The 21,425-nt window shown below is 37.2% G+C and overlaps 2 protein-coding genes across 3 annotated transcripts; one reads left to right on the plus strand and one right to left on the minus strand.

Moving 5' to 3' along the window:
* Window positions 1-190: 190 nt before the first annotated feature.
* LOC121430199 (eukaryotic translation initiation factor 4E type 2-like) lies at window positions 191-10,367 on the minus strand. Its single transcript, XM_041627478.1, has 7 exons — window positions 10,269-10,367; window positions 5,785-5,881; window positions 5,238-5,375; window positions 4,475-4,579; window positions 3,274-3,426; window positions 918-1,054; window positions 191-517 (listed from the first exon to the last, which is right to left on the minus strand). Exons 1-7 carry the CDS (start codon window positions 10,286-10,288, stop codon window positions 475-477), a joined length of 693 nt encoding a protein of 230 aa, XP_041483412.1. The 5' UTR covers window positions 10,289-10,367; the 3' UTR covers window positions 191-474.
* Window positions 10,368-12,131: 1,764 nt separating this feature from the next.
* Window positions 12,132-20,256, plus strand: LOC121430063 (mediator of RNA polymerase II transcription subunit 4-like). Of its 2 annotated transcripts, none has more exons than XM_041627336.1 (6): window positions 12,132-12,240; window positions 15,840-15,900; window positions 16,413-16,583; window positions 17,222-17,366; window positions 18,332-18,469; window positions 19,220-20,256. In XM_041627336.1, exons 1-6 carry the CDS (start codon window positions 12,173-12,175, stop codon window positions 19,414-19,416), a joined length of 780 nt encoding a protein of 259 aa, XP_041483270.1. In that variant the 5' UTR covers window positions 12,132-12,172; the 3' UTR covers window positions 19,417-20,256. The 2 variants fall into 2 exon arrangements, with proteins under 2 accessions (XP_041483270.1, XP_041483271.1); XM_041627337.1 differs by having other exon boundaries at window positions 18,332-18,451.
* Window positions 20,257-21,425: the final 1,169 nt, after the last annotated feature.

The raw sequence follows: 21,425 nt of genomic DNA on the forward strand, positions 1-21,425 counted from the left end.
CAATGCCGAACAATAATTTCCACAATTATCAGCGAAACAATCGTAGTAAGAAATAACGTCGTTGGAGCAATTCCTGGTGGAACAATCATCGTTGCCTCCGTACTCATCACCACAGCAACTATTGCAAGCTCATTTGTCGCAGAGTTATCCAATCATCGTCTCAGCAATCTTCATCACAGATGTTGTTATGTAATCACTTGTCGTTAAAAGCAAATGCTGCCTAATCAGTCGCTGGTAATCATCACTACCAGTACTGATCTCCCTTTGCAGAAATATCAGTCACTGTAGCATAAATCGTATGCACTAGTAACAGCCTATAAATATCCCACCTTCATCAAAAATTCCTAGCTGTTCGACTGTTATTGGCATCCTTGTGGCTCCATGAAAAGAAAATATCAGCTACTGTACATGAATGTTCTAAATCAGTCCATGTTGAAGAAGACATAATAGGACGAGGAGTGGTACGAGTAGCCCCTACCTCATGAAGACATCTGTATTCCTAAAACTAGATCTATCCCTGGATTGAGAAATAAAATTTTAAAAAGACAGAAGAAATATGAATAGATTTACTTAGTTTTATGGTTCAGTGTTGCTGAGAAAAAAATTTTCAGAGAAAAAAACATGCATGAAATAATGTGGGTACAACCTCTCATCTTTCAAAAAGAGGGTCATGTGTTTGAATGAATCCCAACCATGGCATGTTTTCATTCAGCATAATATGGTTAAACTGTGTGTGGAAGGAAATGAAAAGGAGGGTCTTAAAACTCAAATTTACGCAACTTTCGCATAGGTGTACTGAACTTGCATGTCCTGGCTTGGGTCCATGCCCAGGTGAATGCATGATGTAGTATAATCACTCAATCTCCAAGAGGCTAAGGAAAGTTTACTGTACTACAAACATACATTAAAATACTTACTTTAAACTATCTGTGTGTGTCTTGTATTCCATTATGGTGTTTGGTGGAAGATTTAATACTCTTTGTAATGTGTCGCGTACTCTAATATTGATAGCGTTATCGCTGGCTGTGCGATTCCATATAGAGATAATATCTTCCTGTGAGCAAAAAGATTGTCAAATCATAAATCACCATTAAAGTTTACAAACATATAACAAGAATAAGAACAAATTTCTTGGAGACTCTTTAACATCCTCATGCTCTCAAAACATTGTAACGAGCAGTGCTTTAAGATGGAGGCTGTTTCATAGAGCATTCTGTATAGTTACACAATACTTTCCTCACTAGTTAAATTAAAATTCCCATAGTGTTTGTGTATGAGTTACAGGGATGCCTAATTGCCAATTAGAATTTGCATGTTTCATAACATCACCAACATTTGTTATCAAAGAGGCCTATTTTGAATTGCTCGTCTACAATTTATTTGACATGTAGCATGGACCGCAAGTGAGAATGGAAAAATTAAAAAACTGAATGAACAATGAATCTAAAGCACAATTATTGAGGAAGAATAAGGATTAATCAGTATAACTATTAAGTTTAAAGCATGATACCAAGAAAACTGCTCAGTTTAAATCACTTAAAAGGAGAAACATATTGTTTAATGCATGATGTCGAGACACTGGTTGACCAATTTCTCATGGTTAATGCAGAGGTGACATCACAATGAGGGCATTTTACAAAATGCACAAATTGATTTTTAGAAGCCCGAAAAATCATCTAGAATTAGGCATTTTGTTTCAAAAAATGTTTTCAATGGCTTGAAAAAGGAGTTGCAGAAACCTGAATTCAGGCTTTAGCATAAAAAAATGGCTTCTCTGGAGTTAACCAGGAAAAAAATTACATGGGGTCTCGGGGCAAGTATGCCCCTGAAATGCTCAAAATAGCCCTGTAAAGTATAAAAAAGAACCCCAGAAAATCCCCTTATCCAATGTTGCAAATTTAGGCCGTAGATTGTTAAAGTATCCCCTGAAAATAGAATATTAATTTTTCCCTGGAGGTAACAATCAGATTTTTTAACAATGAAACATGTACTCTGTATCTTAATAATTCAGTTACATACATGTATATGGGTAATGTGAATTTAAAAAAAAATACCGACGTTTGTCTTCCCGGGCATTACAGAACCGGGCTTGGTGACGACAACTGGGAGGAGGAGGAGAAGAAAGTATGTTTTATACGATTTGAAGGTTAAGAATGTGAAGAAAAGCTCACCCAGATGAAAAACTTTACGGTAAAAGGGGCATTAAAATGATTAAAAAATATTAGTGAAAGTTTGATGAAAATCCATCAAAGATTCACCGTGAGTTTGAAAGATTGAGGAGAAAAGATTGTATGAAGTTTGGAGTTCGCTTAAAGGACAAGTCCACCCCAACAAAAACTTGATTTGAATAAAAAGAGAAAAATTCAACAAGCATAACACTGAAAATTTCATCAAAATCGGATGTAAAATAAGAAAGTTATAGCATTTTAAAGTTTCGCTTATTTTCAGCAAAACAGTTTATGAACGAGCCAGTTACATCCAAATGAGAGAGTTGATGACATCACTCACTCACTATTTCTTTTGTATTTTATTATATGAAATATTTTGATTTTCTCGCCATTGTCAAGTGAAATGAAGTTTCATTCCTCCCTAAACATGTGGAATTAAATTATTTTAACATTTTGTGCTTCAGGCAAGGACGTCCTAATCGTCAAATTCATAAAAATTGAAATATTATATAATTCAAACAATAAAAAACAAAAGAAATAGTGAGTGAGTGACATCATCGAATTTCTCATTTGGATGTAACTGGCTCGTTCGTATAACTATTTTGTTGAAAATAAGCGAAACTTTGAAATGTCATAACTTTCTTATTTTACATCCGATTTTGATGAAATTTTCAGAATTGTGCTTGTCTGATTTTTCTCTATTGATTCAAATCAACATTTTTCTGAGGTGGACTTGACCTTTAAGAGTTTGCCACATTCAAACTGTTCAGAAAGTCATTTTCAAGTTTACAAAAAGATCAATTTAAAAGAGTTTTAATAAACAAAGCATAACATAGTGTCTGTAGAGATCCTAAAACTTGATGCTACTCTGGGTGATAAACACCTTTTTAGTAGTATGAAATACCCCATGAAAGCAGACACATGACTTTGCATTTCTAGAAAGATGATGATTATACAATGCTAAAACACTGGTCTACTTATTTTTTCTATAATCTACTTAGGTCTTTCATAATCTACTTATGTCTTACATAATCTACTTATTTTTCCATAATCTACTTATTTCTTCTATGATAAAAGAAGCGAAATGGTGACGTGTAGTACTCACAGCAAATCTAACAGAAACGACTGCACCGCATATCTCCTCTCCGACCATAAATTGTTCCCCGAGCATGGCAAGTACGAGGTTTTCCCATAGACGTGAAGCAAGACCTTTCCGTAGCCGGACAATCCACTTCCCGCCTTTCTTATTTGCTTCATCCTGGAAAAAAAAATAGTGACATCAGCATTTGAGAATTCAGCATACAAGTGATTGATATGGTTTGTAACAATCTCTTGGTCTACTACATGTAGGAGATGGTCTAATTCCCAGATCATCAGGACTAAACCCAACTGGTCTGTTGTCAATGTGGCCTAATAATCATTTGGTCCAACCATATCTTGGCCAATTGTACTCACTTCGTCTACATGTAGCTGTTATTTAGTCTAGTGCAAAGAGGGTTTAATTTCAACTTTTTCTAATATTTTGTACCTTGTAAAATGACAATTTTGTTTATAAACAGTTCACAAAAGGGCACACTTGGAATGCCTCTATAACTGTTCCTAATAAACTTTTTGAAGAAACAAAACAATACCAATGTATCTTATGACTATAGGACTCTCAGGACAAGTACATATTACTTACATGTATACTTATCACCAAAGTGACATGTCAACTTTGACTTTTGACCCCCCGGGGGGGCCACTTCCATTCACAAGTGGATACCATGCGCGACCATGGGGTCTCGAAAAGCACCCTAAACACGTAATTTCCATATTCTGAAAATGCACCCCTTAACAAGTATTGGCGTGTGAAACCCTACCCTTAACAAGTATTGGAAACAAAACGATATACTCTTGGCAAATATTCCCTGAAATGAACCCCTAAACAAGTACAGGAATGTTTTATTGTTACGGGTCCTTTGGTCGTCGGCTTTACCTTATTTGGTTTAGTACGACCCGGCCCCATCTTCTACACCTCGCGCAAATCGGACTCTAAACACGAAGTGTTGGGGCAAAAAGGACATCCTTTATAAAACATTTGAATTTTGTTTTATCATCCCCGCAAATTCGACCCTAAACACGTAATTTTCCTAGCGAAATAGATACCCTTTTTTTCATTATTTTTGTGTTTTTGACACCCTTATCACGTTACGTACGTAACGTGCCCTATCGTGAAAAAGACATCCTTTTTACGTGTTTTTTTGGTCGCGCATGGTATCCACTCGTCAATGAAAGTGGCCCCTCCGGGTTTGACTCCCATTTCTTACCTCCCACATGGGTTTGATGCCATGTTTGAATAGATGATAGTCACTACTACTTGTCAGGTCACATGGCCTCGCTATATGGCTGTATAATGTCCAAAATTGTTCAACCTGAAAAAAAGGGAATAAAACATGAAGTTTGGATGTCAAATAATATCATATTCATGCAGAGACAGGCCCAGGATTTCATGAATAGAGGGGGGGGGGACAGAAAATGGGTTCATTTTGCAAGAATTTCTCTCACAAACAATAACAAAATAGGCTTCTCCTTTCCATTCCACTATTGATACAATTGTTGCTTCCAAAGAAAAATCTGTTCAGCAAACAACATGACCCATTATCTGAACTCTGGCTAAATTCAAACTCTAGTCAAAAGTTTTGATTTAACTATGGATAGCCAGTTTTAACATAATTTTCTAACAGTAAAGGTTCAATTTATCAGCTATTCTGCTTTTAAAATTATTAAAAAAGTTTCTGGAAATGAAAACTGAATCAGTTTTCTCCGACAATGCAGCATATTGAAAGATCACAGTGAAAATGAGAAAAATAAATGTAAACACAATTTTGATATTTTTGGCTACCCATAATTTCAGCACAGAGGTAGACCTGGCCCAAGATATTCCAAACTTCAAAATTTGGGCCTATGGGTCTCATTTCATTCAGTTTCATTAGAGAAGTGAGAATCTCAAAAAAGGAAGTTATAAATGGGAGGGAGTGAGGACGTATCCTTCACAGATTCCAAACTTAACAATCATTTAAAGTTACTTACTGAAGCGAATGCACCCATTATTTTGATGTTCTGTTCGTAGTTTGAAGAGGAAGCCTTGTTTCCTGGCGTACGTCTTGAAAACCAGAGGCAATAGGAATACTGAAGCTGATGTTCACCCTGTTTGCATTTCACTTTGGGCTAGAAAAATAGGATAGAAAATGAAAAACGGAACACATTACTTGTATTAGAAGAAGCTTTGTGGTATAAGAGTTCCGATTCTCCCCTCACAATCTCATACATAATTACGCTTGTTTCATCACATACCCTTAGAAAAGTCCAATTATAAATATGTGCTTTTGGCAGAGTAAGCTAAATTAATGGTTGAATAAAGAGCAGAAACACAAGAAGTCTGCATAGTAAACGTTTTTAATAATGGTACAGTCATATCCACCTTTGTGAATTTGGTTCCCACTTCCAAAGTGTTTACTTTGGTGTGAATTAGACCCAAGACAAAAGGCGGTACAATAGTATCAAGTTCGGGGTTAAAATCCTTGATGTCAAAGACATACATGTATTTTTTTATAAATATCATACATGTATCACCGACCCATACTATTTGGTGTGGATCATCGATGGCATCTTTGCTTACTGTCTGCTCCACATTCACCTCTTCACGGTCTTCACCACTGTCGTCATCTTTCAACCTTGGGGAAAATAAGTAAAAGACAGGTTTCCTTGAAAATGCAAATTGACGAATGATCATGATGGAGCTCTAGCATGTACATGTAGCTATTGAACAGAGCTAAAGAGTTGAGTGAGTGGTTAGGCACGATGCTCATGATTGATCAGAGTATCTCAAGTTCTGGTCAGTGAGCATGGAGCTAAAATCATGTAGGCCAAACAGTGCTGCACTTTTTGTTTAATTCACCTACATAGTTGTTTGTTATTAACAATGTATTTACTTTGAAATAGAAATCACACAAGACAATGACAAATATTTTTTTCTTGGTGCCTTTAGAGCTACCATATTGCATGATCAAACTCAAAGCAAAGGCCATGCATGGGTGACCTAGCCTGTTAGACATGACCAGAAAATCAGCACGATGTACCGTACTGACTGGTATTATTGCATATTGAAAGGGCAGGGCAAGCGCAACTAGTTGAAACTGGGCTGAAGATAGTTGCTTGTTTTTGGTGAAGATTCTTTACATGCCATTGTAGACAAAAGAATTGATCTTTTGATAATTATTTATTAACTTCTTTGTGAAATCATTAAATTTTTTACATTCAAAGGATGCACAAGATAAATTAGTAATAATTTTGTGAAAAATGAGATTTTTGAAGTCAACGGCCACAATAGTCAAATATGACTAATCAATAATAACCTTGTCCTCTGTTAGGACTCCCATGTGTGGTAAAAACAGGGCACTCATCCAATGAACAAGGTTATGATATAACCTTGTTCTCAGTTATATCTCCATGTGTGGAAAAATAAGGGTGGCAATGTTTGGCTTATTTTCTCTTTTTCTTTGGGACAAATGCTTGATTTTTTTACACTAGCAGTTTCCATTACACCTATTTGTCATACATCTTGGTTCTTAAGTAAATTTGATTCTTTAAATTATTTTTTTCTGAATTAAAAATAGAGATAAAAAATTGAAAATTTTCTTGCTATATTACTTTCCACCGATAGAGGGCATACACAAAAATATGCCCAAAAATCAAGTTTTTGAGCGCTCTGGTGAATACAAAAATTATTCCCAAGTTACTATTGAAAAATAAATTGCAACTGTATGAAAATTTATTTTGGTCACAAAAGTGATATTTTAATGATTTTCTTAAGTGTGTGCTCTGTACAACATTGGCATACCATAGTCCTACCTGTAGATTCACCACAGGCAGGATAGTTGCAGTGAACAAGTGAAACAGGGCTGGCAATGTTTGGTTTACTTTCTTGGGATACATGTATCTGGGACAAGCTGAGGTCCCAGTAAGAAAACTGAAGCCTGATGAGTGATGCTGAAATTCGTGCCAGGACTTCACTTCAATGCAAAGTTCTAGGACATGTGAAGAGCACAGCACACCAACAGGGTTTTTTTTTTTTTGGGGGGGGGGGCATATCTGGCCTTGTCTGGCAGCTTATTGAAAATGAATGCTGGGCATAATTTGACCTGGCAACATCTACGAAAGTCTGATGTCAATAATAGTCTTGACTTGCACAAACAAGTTTTTAAAAACTAAAACAATTTGAATTGGTGCACATAATTGGCATTAATGCAATTTCGTATTGGCTGACTACAAGCGAATTTCCCAACCAGCAATTGTTCGCAAATGTCATTAGGAACTTAGTTAGGAAGACTCTCAATCACATTTTTCGGCACAAATGCAGTTTCGCATCGGTCGATTATCAGCATACCACACCATGTACCAGTAACTGTTTACAATGTCCTAGCAAATCTTTCAGTCACATTTCAAGGTCAATATACCCACCGCTTTTCTAAATATCGCGATCAGGAACAGCTAGATTTGGCTTCACTCTTGACATCGTCATGCGAATCCTCAGTCATGCATCGCTTCGCTTGGATTCACCGTGCACCATAAGGACTGAAGTTAGCGACCAAAATTTCAAAAAGACTCCCCTGCGCCATGCCGGCAGTTTATTCGCAGCATGTTCGCATGATATGGTTGTTAACTTCAGTCCATATCAACATTATGGTGCACAGCGAATCCAAGCGAAGCGATGCATGACTGATACTGAGGATTCGCATGACGATGTCAATAGCGAAGCCAAAATCTAGCCGTTTCTGATCACGATATTTAGAAAAGCGGTGGGTATTGTCCTCGAAATATGACTGAGAGACTTGCTACATGTAGGACATTTGTCAACAGTTACTGGTGGTGAGGTATGCTGGTAATTGACCAGTGCGAAACTGCATTTATTTTTCCACAGGCACAAGTCAAGGCAGATCATATGCCCACCGCTTTTCCGAATATCTCGATCAGGAACGGCTGTATTTTGGTTGGATGTCAAGGTGATTGTCCAATTTTCAGTCAGACATCACTTGCTTTTGGTTGCTAACTTCAGTCCATAGCCATAATCATCGCATAGCCATAGGCATATCAAAATTTATACGCCAAATACGGCGATTCCAAGCGAAGCGATGTCTGACACAGAGTCTGAGCTGAGCCACTCATTCAATGAACAAGGTTATGATATAACCTTGTTCTCACTTATATCTCCATGTGTGGCAAAATAAAGGTGGCAATGTTTGGCTTATTTTCTCTTTTTCTTTGGGTCAAATGCTTGATTTTTTTTACACTGACAGTTTCCATTACACCTATTATTCATACAACTTGACTCTTACTTACATTTGATTCTTTAAATTATTTTTTTCTTAATTAAAAATAGAGATAAAAAAATGAAAATTTTCTTGCCATATTACTTTCCACCACTAGAGGGCGTACAAAAAATATGCTAAAAAAAATTCAAGTTTTTGAGCGCTCTGGGGCCCGTTTCTCAACACCGTCATAAGTCTAACTTCTTGACTAAATCGGAGATAGTGAGCTACTTGTCCGCTAACCGTTTCACGAAGCCCTCTTTACCAAGATCGGGTACAACACCCTCACTAAATATTTATGACACCTCCGAACCTGTCACAACTTCTTTCTTAATGACGTAGTGGCATCACGTGGGTAGACTATGACATGCAAAAGTGCCTAGAAATGAGAAAATTATAATCTTACGTAATCAATCAAGGATGTTGAAATTACATCAAAAAACAAGTTGGATAATGCATTCTATGATCATTGTAATACAAAGAATCTGCAAAAACTGTTGGTAATACTCCACAAAACCATTCACTTTGAAATAGTAAAATAATTTATTTGATAAAGATTCTACCACGTCAGGCCATCCATAAATGGACTCGTATTTGTCGTTTTCAGACCCCTACTAACATTTTGATAAATTCTATCTCTAATCTATGCATAGAATTTGTTTTCAAATAGTAAGTTTCAGTATCTAAGATTTAAAAGAAAATTGTTAAACTATATTTTGATGATGTTTGGAATCGTAAAATACCGTATAATTATCATCATTTTACAACGAAAACCGTTATGGTTTTACTTTCGTAAACTATTAAAATTGGATATCCCGGGGGTACCCATCTCAACGTCCACATGTGATTTTTTAGTCAAGAGATCAATTATTCATAATTCCATTTTCTCAGCAATTGAATGCTCAAGTCTTCATGGTCTAAGTATGTATGGTGCATAATATACCTGTGCTTTTATTCTTAAAAGATGAAATTCCCAATTCATCACAATATTTGCAATTTTGTTATAATTTTTCTTTTTGAAAATTATGCTATTTTGTGACTAAGGCTACATCTCGTCTGCTCTTTTTACCGATAATATCGATATCAAGGTACTTTAGTTAGGAAGCCTTTCGAGAAACGGGTTTAGTAAGATTGGAACTAACTCCGTGGTTGGTGGATAAAGATATGACTAACTTGTCCAGGTGTTGAGAAACGGGCCCCAGGTGAATACAAAAATTATTCCCATGTTACTAATGAAAAATAAATTGCAACTGTATGGAAATCAGTAATTTTGGTCACAAATGTGATATTTTAATGATTTTTTAAAGTGTGTGCTCTGTACAACATTGGCATACCATAGTCCTATCTGTAGATTCCCCACAGGCATGACAGGCAGGGTGGTAGCAGTGAACAAGTGAGCTGAGCTGAGTCTGACTCATGAGAATTGTCAATTGAGATGAGAATTCAACAATAAACATTAAAACAATCAATGTCATTGACCTTAATCCAACTGAAATACAGGGATTCCCTATCTATCTCGATATTCTGAAAAACGATGGGCTTACTATGACATGCTATGACATTTTGTGAACAATTACTAGTGAGGAAATTCTCTCGAAGTCTGCCGGTGCGAAACTGCACTCGCGCCCAATAAATAGGCTAAATAAAACATAAAAATGAATTGGTGGGACTGGCATTTGAAACCAGCTGCAGAATATTAACAGACGTTACATACAAAATCATACAAACTGCACTCAATAATAACTATTCTTACATGTCAAATTGGTTATTCATCTCTAGTTCCCCTTGTTGAGGTCTAAATGCAGATAATTCACGTATGAAATCTACCGTAGTAGGCCTAATTTTATGAATTCCAAAATCCGGAATAGTCCACGCACGTTCACGATATCGATATCGATAAGTTTACTATCGTTTGGCCGGCAGTGTGGGGGCCCGGGGGGATGGGGAGGGGCAGCAATGGTCCCAGGGCCAGCCGGGCCGGAGGGGGCTATAATTTTTTAATTTTTTCTATTTGTTTTTTGCGGGAGTGTTCACTAATTCACAGAGGGTGGTTTGTCTAATTTGGGTAAATTCATATCCAATAAATATATCAAAATTTTATTCTTTCCTGATATGATGCCAATCCGGGGGGGGGGGGGGGGGCAGTCAAATATATTGCTATACACAGGCGTAACAAAAAAATGCGTTGAAAGGGGTGTTTTTTTCAGTTTTGGACACGGTCCACACGTGTACACGTTAAGGGTATAAAAACACAGATTTTCAAGAAAAAGGGTGGCAGTTTTGAAAGACGTACTGGTGGTCAATCGCGGGGTCAAAAGTATTTAGGGTAGGCCTATGTTTTTTCCCCAAAGCTTTTTTTAATACTACCCAAACGCGTGTTTAGGGTATGTTTTTCCCCCATGCAATTAGCTTCTTCCCCGAGGTCATGTTTTGGCGACAACTGGTTTAGGGGCCAAAAATGTGTAATAAAGGCACGAAAAATATGTTTAGGGGGTTATTTCACACACAGAGAATAACTCATTTAGGGGGTGTTTGGAAATCCCTTGGTCACGCGTGTGTACAGCAATATATTTGACTGTCCCCCCCCCCACCCGGATCAGAATCATGGAACTCACTCCCAGCAAAGATAGTTCACAGCACCTCCCCGTCGCGTCTTTCAAGTAGGAGGTGCAGCAACGGAGGCTTCGTTAACTTGCCTCTTCTGTTTTTAGCAGCACATAGTTTTGTAAAGATTTTTACTCACACTATTCATTTGCATGGGCACTTGACAAGCACAACCAGTACGATAATATGCCACCGGCAGGAATTACAGGAAGAAGTTTAATACATGTATACCATGTATACTCCCAAATCGATGTGGAAGTTTGTTCACGCCACCTGAGAGGCAATTAACTATTACTAGATCTCGATCTACTAGGCCTAATGATAATAATAATAATAATAATAATAATAACGAAAACAAGTCAGAGAGAGCTTTCCTATAAAATGAACTGGCCCAGATTAGACTTCGAGATCATATTCGATGCAATTCCCTTTTTTATGATGAAATATTTTTTTGTAAAAATCAATCCCAATCCCACGTGATTTCTCAAGATGAAAATTTTGCATATATCTATTTTTAAGTAATTTTTTTTTTAAATTGTGTGTGATGTTATCAGCTTAAAAGATAAGTTAGCAAATGCCCCCGATCCCTCGTGGTGATTTACATAACTAAAAAAAGGTTTTGATGACAAGAAGGAAAAAACAACATATATTGAGTATGTTTCATTATATTAATGTGTCATATGCAGTAGCGGACCGTGACCCCGAGGAGACAAAGCAATGGGGGGCACGGCATTGTTCACAAACAATGCAGTGCCCCCCCCCCCAAGTTTAATAATATAGTTTAATTCATGGGCATGACGATCAAGGGGGCAAAAATAAATAAATTTTTTAAAAATACTAAAAACCGATGGTGAAAAAAAATGGAGGCTGAAGCCTTATCTAGTATTTTTTCCTTTGAAATTTGAACTTTGTTGAAAGAACGCCTTTTGGCACCGTGGGGGCAAATAAAATAAAATATAATTACATTTTCATTCACAAGTTTTGTCAAATCTATCAAGTAGTCGAGCACCATCTACGTCTAATTCTGTCACAACTCTACAAGACAAAAGCAAGATGGCAGCTTCCATGACGGCAAAATCAAGACTTCTTTCTCTTGTGGAAGAAGCAGAAGTGTTAACAAAGTGAGATAATTTCGATTATACCGTGTGTTTTTGGTGATGTTATGAATATATTTGATGAACGATTTTCTGGTTCTCCCTCAACGCGGGCGAGAACGACTCGCGCGTCACCGGCGCCCAGGCCAGGCATCCCAAGCCGGGATCGGAGGCGAACCAGCCAGCATGCGGCAGATCTCGGCGCACCTGGCCGAGCAAGGCCACCGTCTACTTTAAAAATTCACTGTCTACTTTTGTTTTGAATTTGATAAGGATTTTTGTTGTCATCCACACACAAAACAAATGGGCTTCTGACCTCAGCGAGACAAAATTTTGGGTGGAAAAAATTGTGTTTTTGTTGTTGTTTCTTTTGTCCTTTTGCAAAGCAAGTCTCCAATGTGGGAGATTGTCTCCCCTATGGCTATGTATTGGAGAGTCTCCCATATTGGCCGTGGGCCTCTACTGGTAACACGCCAGCATTTACAGTACATTAGAAAATGATTCTTACTCTCTAGGAGTAGGAGCCTCCCCCCCCCCCATCCCCCTTGCAGTGAAAAGGTGTAAATTTTTATGAGGAATCTGCTTATCACATTTTTATTTGCCGCCAAGGTAATCCGGGCCCCCCCTATTGCCGCAAATGTAAATAAAGAAAATTAGTCTCCAAAACTGGAGACTGTCTCTGAAATTGGATACCCAAATTCTTTACAAGTCTCTGATATTGGAGATAATCTCCCACATAGGACAGTCTCCAATATTGGCCGTGCGCCTCTACTGGTTACTGTTAGTTTCGCGGGATTAATGTTTCGCGCTTGGCAGCTTCAAAACATATTTGTGGGTTCTTGAATTCGCGTAGACAGCTGGCAGCCGTCTTGTCTGTTTATTCGAGTTTTCAAACATTTTTTGTTTTATTTCTCCTCGTACACGTACACAGATGGCTCGCTATCATGCATAGCCTGGAGGCGTCTGGGGAGTAAAAATCATCTACTATAGTAGGCTTACTCCCCACTGGCGCGGCAAGCCATAGGCCCACACGAGAAGGAGAGCGTTTAGAGAACATGGAGAAACAATGTTGCCCAAAAATACTTGATTTGTTTATCTTGATAGTCGATAGCGTCATAATTATGTAAATGGATGAATAACACTAAATCCCCCATTACATATTCAATTTTTTTTACACTAGAATTAATCCCTATATTAAGAAAAATAATGGAAGAAGATGAGCAGATACTGCACCGATGATCTTGTCGCCATTTTCCTTCTTTGTTCGTAGCCTAGTTACAAGATGCGTATATGAGAGGGCGACGATATCATGAGCAGTGCCAATTTAAAAAGAAAAAAAAATCAATCGGCAAATGAATATCGTGAATTGTAAAATACTTGCACTAGCTCATAAATATTTATTTATGAGCTATGAATAAGGTCAAAGGTCAATGAACTTTCCATGACTGGCACTGTGCTGTGCTGTACACACAATAACTTTCTATACCTTCTAGCTAGGATTGCCAAATTCATACAAGAGGTCCATCTTTTGAAGGTGCAGGTCAAGTTCGAATGTGAGTTGAATTTGATTAAGGTCAAAGGTCAATCAACTTTCCATGACTGGCACTGTGCTGTGTTGTACACATAATAACTTTTTATATCTTCGAGGTAGGATTGCTAAATTCATACAAGAGGTCCATCTCTTGAAGGTGCAGGTCAACTTCGAATGTGAGTTTAATTTGATTAAGGTCAAAGGTCAATGAACTTTCCATGACTGGCACTGTGCTGTGTTGTACACCCAATAACTTTCAATAGCTTCGAGGTGGGATCACCAAATTCATACCAGAGGTCCATCTCTTGAAGGCACAGGTCAAGTTGGAATATGAGTCGAATTTTAATAAGGTCAAAGGTCAATGAACTTTCCATGACTGGCACTGTGCTTTGTTGTACACACAATATCTTTCTATAGCTTGTAGTACTTCACTCTTGCATCATTTACTTATCATATGCACACAGATCAATTTAGAAAACCCTGCTGCTAAAGTGAAGGCAAGATGGCTAAAAATCACACACAATAAGTTTTTATATTTATCTTTCATGCACAACCTTTCCTCCATTTTTTCAAACAATAAGTTTGCCAAAACACCTTAATAATTAATTCAATTTTACAATTTTACTCACATTATTATCAATTCCTTTCTTTTTCACTAACATTCATTTCCTTACTTGCATGAAAATAATTATAGCTTCATAGTATTAACAGCATTCTTAATGTTATGTGATTTTCTAGGGATAAAGTAAGCCTATACCATTAATGCATATGTAAACTGTCAGAACCACACTTAACCCCCTAAACTGATGACAGCCTCAGAAGTCATATAGCATAGTTTTGACATGCATTCTCTTCATAACTGCAATATGCAGGCGAGACAATGCTTGGTGTTTGCCTTGTTCCATAGTAGCAGTGCCTCGCACCCCAATCAGAATAAAAACAACTTGTTGGATGAAAATGTCATGAAACTAATTCACTCACACTTCAACCTCTATCCTTCTGCAATTCATGCTTGCCGCCATGTGCGTTCACGCCTCATACACGCATGGTCCTTGTTAATATTCTACAAGCTTAGACGGCGTGCATAGATGGATGCGGTCAAGAGTCAAGACTTGCAAATTTAACCCAGTCACCAGTAGCTAAACACTAACTTGTATATGGGAGGGCAGTATACCTCTGCAGGCCCTGGGACTACTTTTACTAGGGATTGATATACTGTGAAGATGAAAAAAACAGAGCATTAGAGTCTACGAGTAAAGGAAAAAGTGCATGAAATTAAAGGGGAAGTTCACCCTGAAGAAGACTTTGTTGTAAAAATAGCAGAAAAAATAGTAAAAAATATTGGTGAAGGTTTGAGGAAAATCCGTTAAAGAGTAAGAAAGTTATTAGAGTTCAAAGTTTTGGATTTGTGACGTCATAAACGAGCAGCTGCCCCATGTGTTATGTAATATAAAACGCATGAATTTCAAATTTTATATGGTTCCTGATGACTTGATTTTGTTTTCTATTCATGATCGGGTGTGAAATGATTTTTCTATTGATATACAAAAGGTACAGTAAAAACCATTTTCAATTTTCTGAGAAAATGACATTTCATTGATTTTTTACCATTCGCTATGTAGGAATGCTGCTCGCATATGACGTCACAAATCAAATAATTGAAATTCTAATAACTTTAATTATTTGATGAATTTTTCTCAAACCTTCTGCAATATTTTTTCTGCTATTTTTACAATAAACTTTTTGTCAGGGTGAACTTCCCCTTTAGATAGAAATGAACAATAACAGAAAAAGAGTAAAGGGGTGGAAGAACTCGAGAATAGAAACGGGGCAATAGAAAAAGTAAAGTCAAAAGAAAAATGAAATGGGAAAATAAGAGGAAAGACAGAAAGAAAGAGAGACAGCGGAAAGAAGAAAGGGAAAAACGTAGGAAAGAGAGGGATATTTTGTTGGCTTGCATGTTCATAAGTCATAGGCCACAACATAACAGAACATACTGTATTTTTATTCTTTCTAATACTGTCAGAATTGCAAACTTCTGTGTAAAGAAGCTGTAGAAAAATATTAATTTGTGTCGTTTTTTTCGTTTACACAGAGATCTCGGCGAGGCAACATCAGCAGTTAGGCAGAGAGTTCCTCATCCTGATGAACCTCAAGTAAGTTCTTCTTAATTTGTCACATTAAGCTAAGAATTATTAAAGACGAAGCAAAATCTAATAAAACAAAAATAATGCATCAACAGAAAATTTTAATCAAATTATCATGTGTGTTTTTTTTTTCAAAAACATGTCAACAGAAAATTTTAATCAAATTATTGTGTGAGTTTTTTTTTGTTGTTGTTGTGTCAGTATACTTAGTGTAAATGTAATATTTTCAGTGTGTATTTTCACTTGATGGCCCCTTTTTATAAGCTATGCCTTTTCTGGGGTCACTCATTTTGTGGATGTATATTTTGTTATTTGTATCGATATGCAATATGTCTGATGATGATTAATTTTTTGTGTGTATCTCTGCAATTGTATTGTTACTGATGATGGTTACTTTAATTAATTGAATCTTAAAAAATGTATTGAAAAATTGTTCAGTAAATTTACTTTTTTGAGTAGCAATTTTTTTTTCAATTGGAAATTGATCTGTCATGTGTTTTGTCTTTATCTTTCATCTACAGATTATGGAGATATTGATGAAGAAGAATGAAGAGCTGGAAGCAACGCTGAAAGAGACGGAAGAACAGAGGAAGATGAAGCAGGAGATTGAGGGCCTTCAGGAAGAAGTAGATAAGAGAGATGAAGATATCAAAACATTGCAGAAACAACTCAAAGAAGCCGAGTACATTCTGGTAAAAATTACATCGTAATATTTGTTGATTTATTTCCCATTCACTGAGCGTTCCTTTATTATGCAAAACAAAGAAAATCAATATGTGAGGGACTGGGTGTTGACATGTTTTGGAAAAAAGTCAATTTCCTTTTCTGGCCCTACTGTGGGAAACTACTCGCCAAGTGATGTGAGAAGCATTGAACAAAAGAAAATACAGTTCACTTAAGAATTCTATCAAGAAATAAGATTTTAAAACATAGTGATCAACAAATATATTTATGTGATTTCTGATTAAGCACAAGAAAGGATCACCAGGCGTGCATAAAGTCATTCATAACTTATGAACAGCTTTATAAAATACTTCCATGACTTTTGCTGTGGTGAGAATTGCTATGCTCTAAATTCCACACACTAATCAAGTGACCAACTTCAAGCCTGGTTTTAACACTATACCTTTCCCTAAACCTAACTCTAACATAAAACCTTTTTGCAACCCTAACCCTGTCTTAGATGAAATTAAGCCCGGAGCAATTGTCGCAAGAGTGAATGTCGTGTCACCTATAAAACGACCTCGGTAATATTTCTACTATCTTTGTGAAGTATTCGAATATGCATAGACCTAATTCATGTATGGATTTTGCTTTGTCATATTTTTAGGCCACAGCCATCTACCAGGCCAAAGAAAAGCTGAAAGCCATCAAGCAAGCCAAGAAAGGAGCGATATCATCGGAGGAACTCATCAAGTATGCACACCGGATCAGTGCTACCAATGCTGTCGCTGCACCGCTGACGTGGGAACCAGGTATGTGTTGCCAATTTAGGGAAGAGATAGCGGTTAATGTTGATGACGAACCATAGGCAGTTTAATAGAAGCGTAGGTATTAAGTGCAATGTGGAGCGTTGTGGCCCAATGGGGTAGTCTTCTCACTTTCAAACAGAGGGTCGTGGGTTCGAATCCCAGTCATGGAGTAATTTCTTTCAGCAATAAATTTATCCACATTGTGCTGCACTCAGCCCAGGTGAGGTGAATGGGTACCCGGCAGGATTAATTCCTTGAATGCTTGGGTGCTGAAAGGCAGCTCGAGCTAAAGCTGGAGTAATAATAATAACAATGCACCTTGGAATAGAATATTTTTAGATAGGTGGCGCTATATTATTGCCTATTATTATTATTAATGATATGTTTTATTATGATTCTATGCCTTGTTCACATTGGATGATCCTGGTAGAACCTTCCCAACAGATCTGAGGGTAGGGATGCATATTTCTTGAGTCAGTTATACAAAACCAATACAAGTTAAGGCCCTGTCATACCGTTCATGCAAGCTTTTCAGGTAATTGCCCGTACCTTACCTGCAACAAAGTTTTATGCATGCTCAAAACTTTTCTGCGTGCATATCACAGGGATGTGAGAATTCAGATTTTTTGTTTTGATTTTCAGGTTATTTTTAGCTTATTTTTGGCTTTCCTCTGTGTAAAAAGTAAGAGAGGTCTTTCTTTTTCAGACTTTTTCAACACTCTTCAGCTTTTTGTCAGATTTTTTTTTTGTGACCATTCACACCCCTGATATCAGATTTGTGTGTGCTCTTGCGGGCAATTGCGGACAACTTGCATAGTCACCCGCACATTGCACGCAAAGCTTGCACGGAATGATGTAATGGAGCCTTTGCCATCAAGCCCTTCTGTATTTGTCTTGACTGAATCACTGAAATATTGTCATTTTCCATTGATTTCTGCATTACATTTTTTGGCTCCGTTCACATCAAGGTGATCCTCGTAGACCCTACCCAACGGACCTTGAGATGAGGATGGGTATCCTGGGGAGGCTGAGTAATCTACCTCAAGTGAGCCAGAACGGAGCTGGTGGAGATGGTGCACAGAGTGCAGGTGAGATTTCAAGGCCTGGTGGGTGTTTCATAAAGCTGTTCGTAAGTCAATAACGACTTTAAGAATGACTGGTGATCCTTTCTTTTGGTAAATGGTATACACAATTGGCGATGGTTTAGCGTGTAAGAAAGGTTGACCAGTCGTTCGTAAAGTCGCTCTTAACTTACGAACAGCTTTATGCAACGGCCCCCTGGTCTTACATAGAGTTGTTATTAATCTGATCAACCACAACTACGGAAAGCCAGCAACGCCAACACCTATAATGCATATTTGTTTATATTTTCTAGATATGATGTGTATTCATACATTCATTGTTTCTTGAAAATTCAGTGCGCTCCTCTTCGTTTACCAAGGACATTGTGCAAATTTCCTGAAGGAAAATTTTTGGCAAATATGGATTTCCATATTCATGTAGTTGAGGTTGATCAATCGCAACTCTTTGTAAGAAGGGGCCCAGGTCCTAAGCAATTTCTCGAATCATTTCTCGAATCAAAACAAAAGAAAAGGAAGGGAAAAGGATGATATGATTTTCTGACTATTATAACTAATCTATAAAAAAAAGATTAGATTTTTGTGTTAGATATGTCAACATTATTGCCTCTTGCACCATATGTGACCCCCTCAAAATTTTTGGGTCACTATGCCACTGGAACAAAGAAGAATGTTTTTTTCAAAATATTACCTATAAACCTTATCTGCAAAGAACAAGCCATAATTCTAGTTTTCGAGCACAGTTTTTTCACGATTCATATTTGTTCAATTTTTCAGCTGGTGCTACTGGGGGCCTGACATGGAAACCTTCAAGCGAACTTACGGCAAGTCGCAGCATGTCAACGGGGGTCAATCGCATCACGGGGGATGCTGGGATAGATCTCAACGTCCCTGGTCACGGCAAAGAGAACGAGGACGATGTCGAGATGATGTCTTCGGATTCAGAGAGCAGTAGTTCCAGCGATAGCTTCTGATAATAAACGGTGGAACTCGGTTGCACCCCTTGGTTCAGGAGCCTGAGAAACAGTTCAACCTTGAGTCTAGGATATCAAAGAACTGTGGAATTATGTTGCATCTTGGACTCAAGGGGCCATTGATGAAATGTCATCAGATTCAGAAAGCAGCAGTTCTAGTGATTTGGCTGATAAGCAGAAGTGCCAGGTAATTACAATGGAAAGTCCAGATAAAACGGACCTTACAAGATGAAATATCAACAAGTCTTTATAGGACCCGAAAGAACTGGCATTATCTGCACCCTACAGTATACTGCAGGAGAACATGTAAAGGTGATTTTGTAAGATTCAGATAACGGTTTTCCCAGAGAGTTCTTGATAACGAATAGAGGCATTAAGTTCCGTCTCCAAGTCCTAGTATCTATAATCATTTTCCACTCCCCAATCAGAGGTGCTTATGAAAGAACAGTGGAAGTACTTTGCACCTGTTTGTCAAGGAACATAAACAAGAAATGAAATCCCTATTGACTGTGGGACTTGTAGAACCTGATTGTTTCAGTTCTTGGCTATTAATGGGAATAGAGAAGTTCAACATATGCTTTATGAGATTTGCTGAGAATATCATGGGCACATGATTGATTTGTTTTTGATCTGCCTCTTTCTGCTTTTGCCATCCCCTTTAATAAAATTACGAAAAGGGCATTTATACCTTGATTTTTTTCCTTTTATCATGGGGTAGCCCATGATGTGGAATCTTCCCTTCTACAGCACTGCTTCTCTCCCTTAAGGGTAGGTCCCACTGCACTTACATACCGTATGCAGCAGTGGCGTACCTAGGATTTTCCACGGGGGGGGGGGCAAAATCGGAAAAAAAAAATTGACAAGCAAAAAAAAAAAGGGGGGGGGGCAATTTGCCCCCCCCCCTGTAGGTACGCTAGTGGTATGCAGAGAGGATGTAAAACGGAAAAGAATCTTGCCATCCATTGGAAAATGTTATGTATCCGTTGTGCACTTTTTGCGTACGTGTTTCATACGCTCTATATCCATTTAGCATCGGTCCACTGTGATTTCATTTCCGCCCATTTTGTCTATTGTCTGGAGCGAATGAAAACGGAATCCACCGCGAAATTTTGCTTGTCCGCCGTATACGTTATAAATGCATTTCGTGTCCGTCAGCCAGTGGGACCTGGCTATTATTCATGCCCAGTAAGGCCGATTTCCAATTTGTGTAGGCTGTAGACAAAGTGGTTGTAGACAAATAGTTTTTCATCACGTTGCTTTAAATATATGTATATATATATATATATATTTTATGGGGGGATGATAATCATTAGACATTTTTATGAAACAGATCCCTGATATCAATTTGAACTTATTTGAATTGTCTACAAGATTAGAAATGGAAAGCTTTGAAAAGATATTTAATATTAAACATCAAATGTCCCCAATTTCAATTTCTTTATTTTATTTTGATTGATATGGGATTTTCAAATTAGCCACATTGATGATGTCATTGTGAAGTGTGGTGAAAATATTTTTGAAATGTCTTCACATCTATTGTTAGAAGGGAATAACCATGATATACCCTTAGAATAATATTTATGAAAATAGCCTTTTTTGTCATAAATATATATATTGCACATTGGTAAATAAATGTAAATAAATAGAAAATATACAAAGAATTATGAACTCGAATTCATTTATTTGTATCAAATATATTTCTTTGATTGCATCTCACATTTCAATATTTCATACATATAGCAAGATTTAAACATGACATACATGGAAATGACCTATTATATAAATGTTGAGAACATAATTGGTCATTGAGACACACAATATATCATACAAAACTGAAGACAAAATGTACTGGTAGCCAACTTTGCGTATACAGTCAAACTTATATGAAGAGTCACAATAACAACAATAGAGAAAGAAAAGTAAACAAGTAAAAGAAAATCTCAAAAAATATATTTTTTTTTTTCATTTTCACATGTAAACTGAATTTCACTAATGATTTAAACATGAAC

The sequence above is a fragment of the Lytechinus variegatus genome, chromosome 16, assembly GCF_018143015.1.
Source record: "Lytechinus variegatus isolate NC3 chromosome 16, Lvar_3.0, whole genome shotgun sequence".
In the NCBI taxonomy this organism is placed as follows: domain Eukaryota; kingdom Metazoa; phylum Echinodermata; class Echinoidea; order Temnopleuroida; family Toxopneustidae; genus Lytechinus; species Lytechinus variegatus.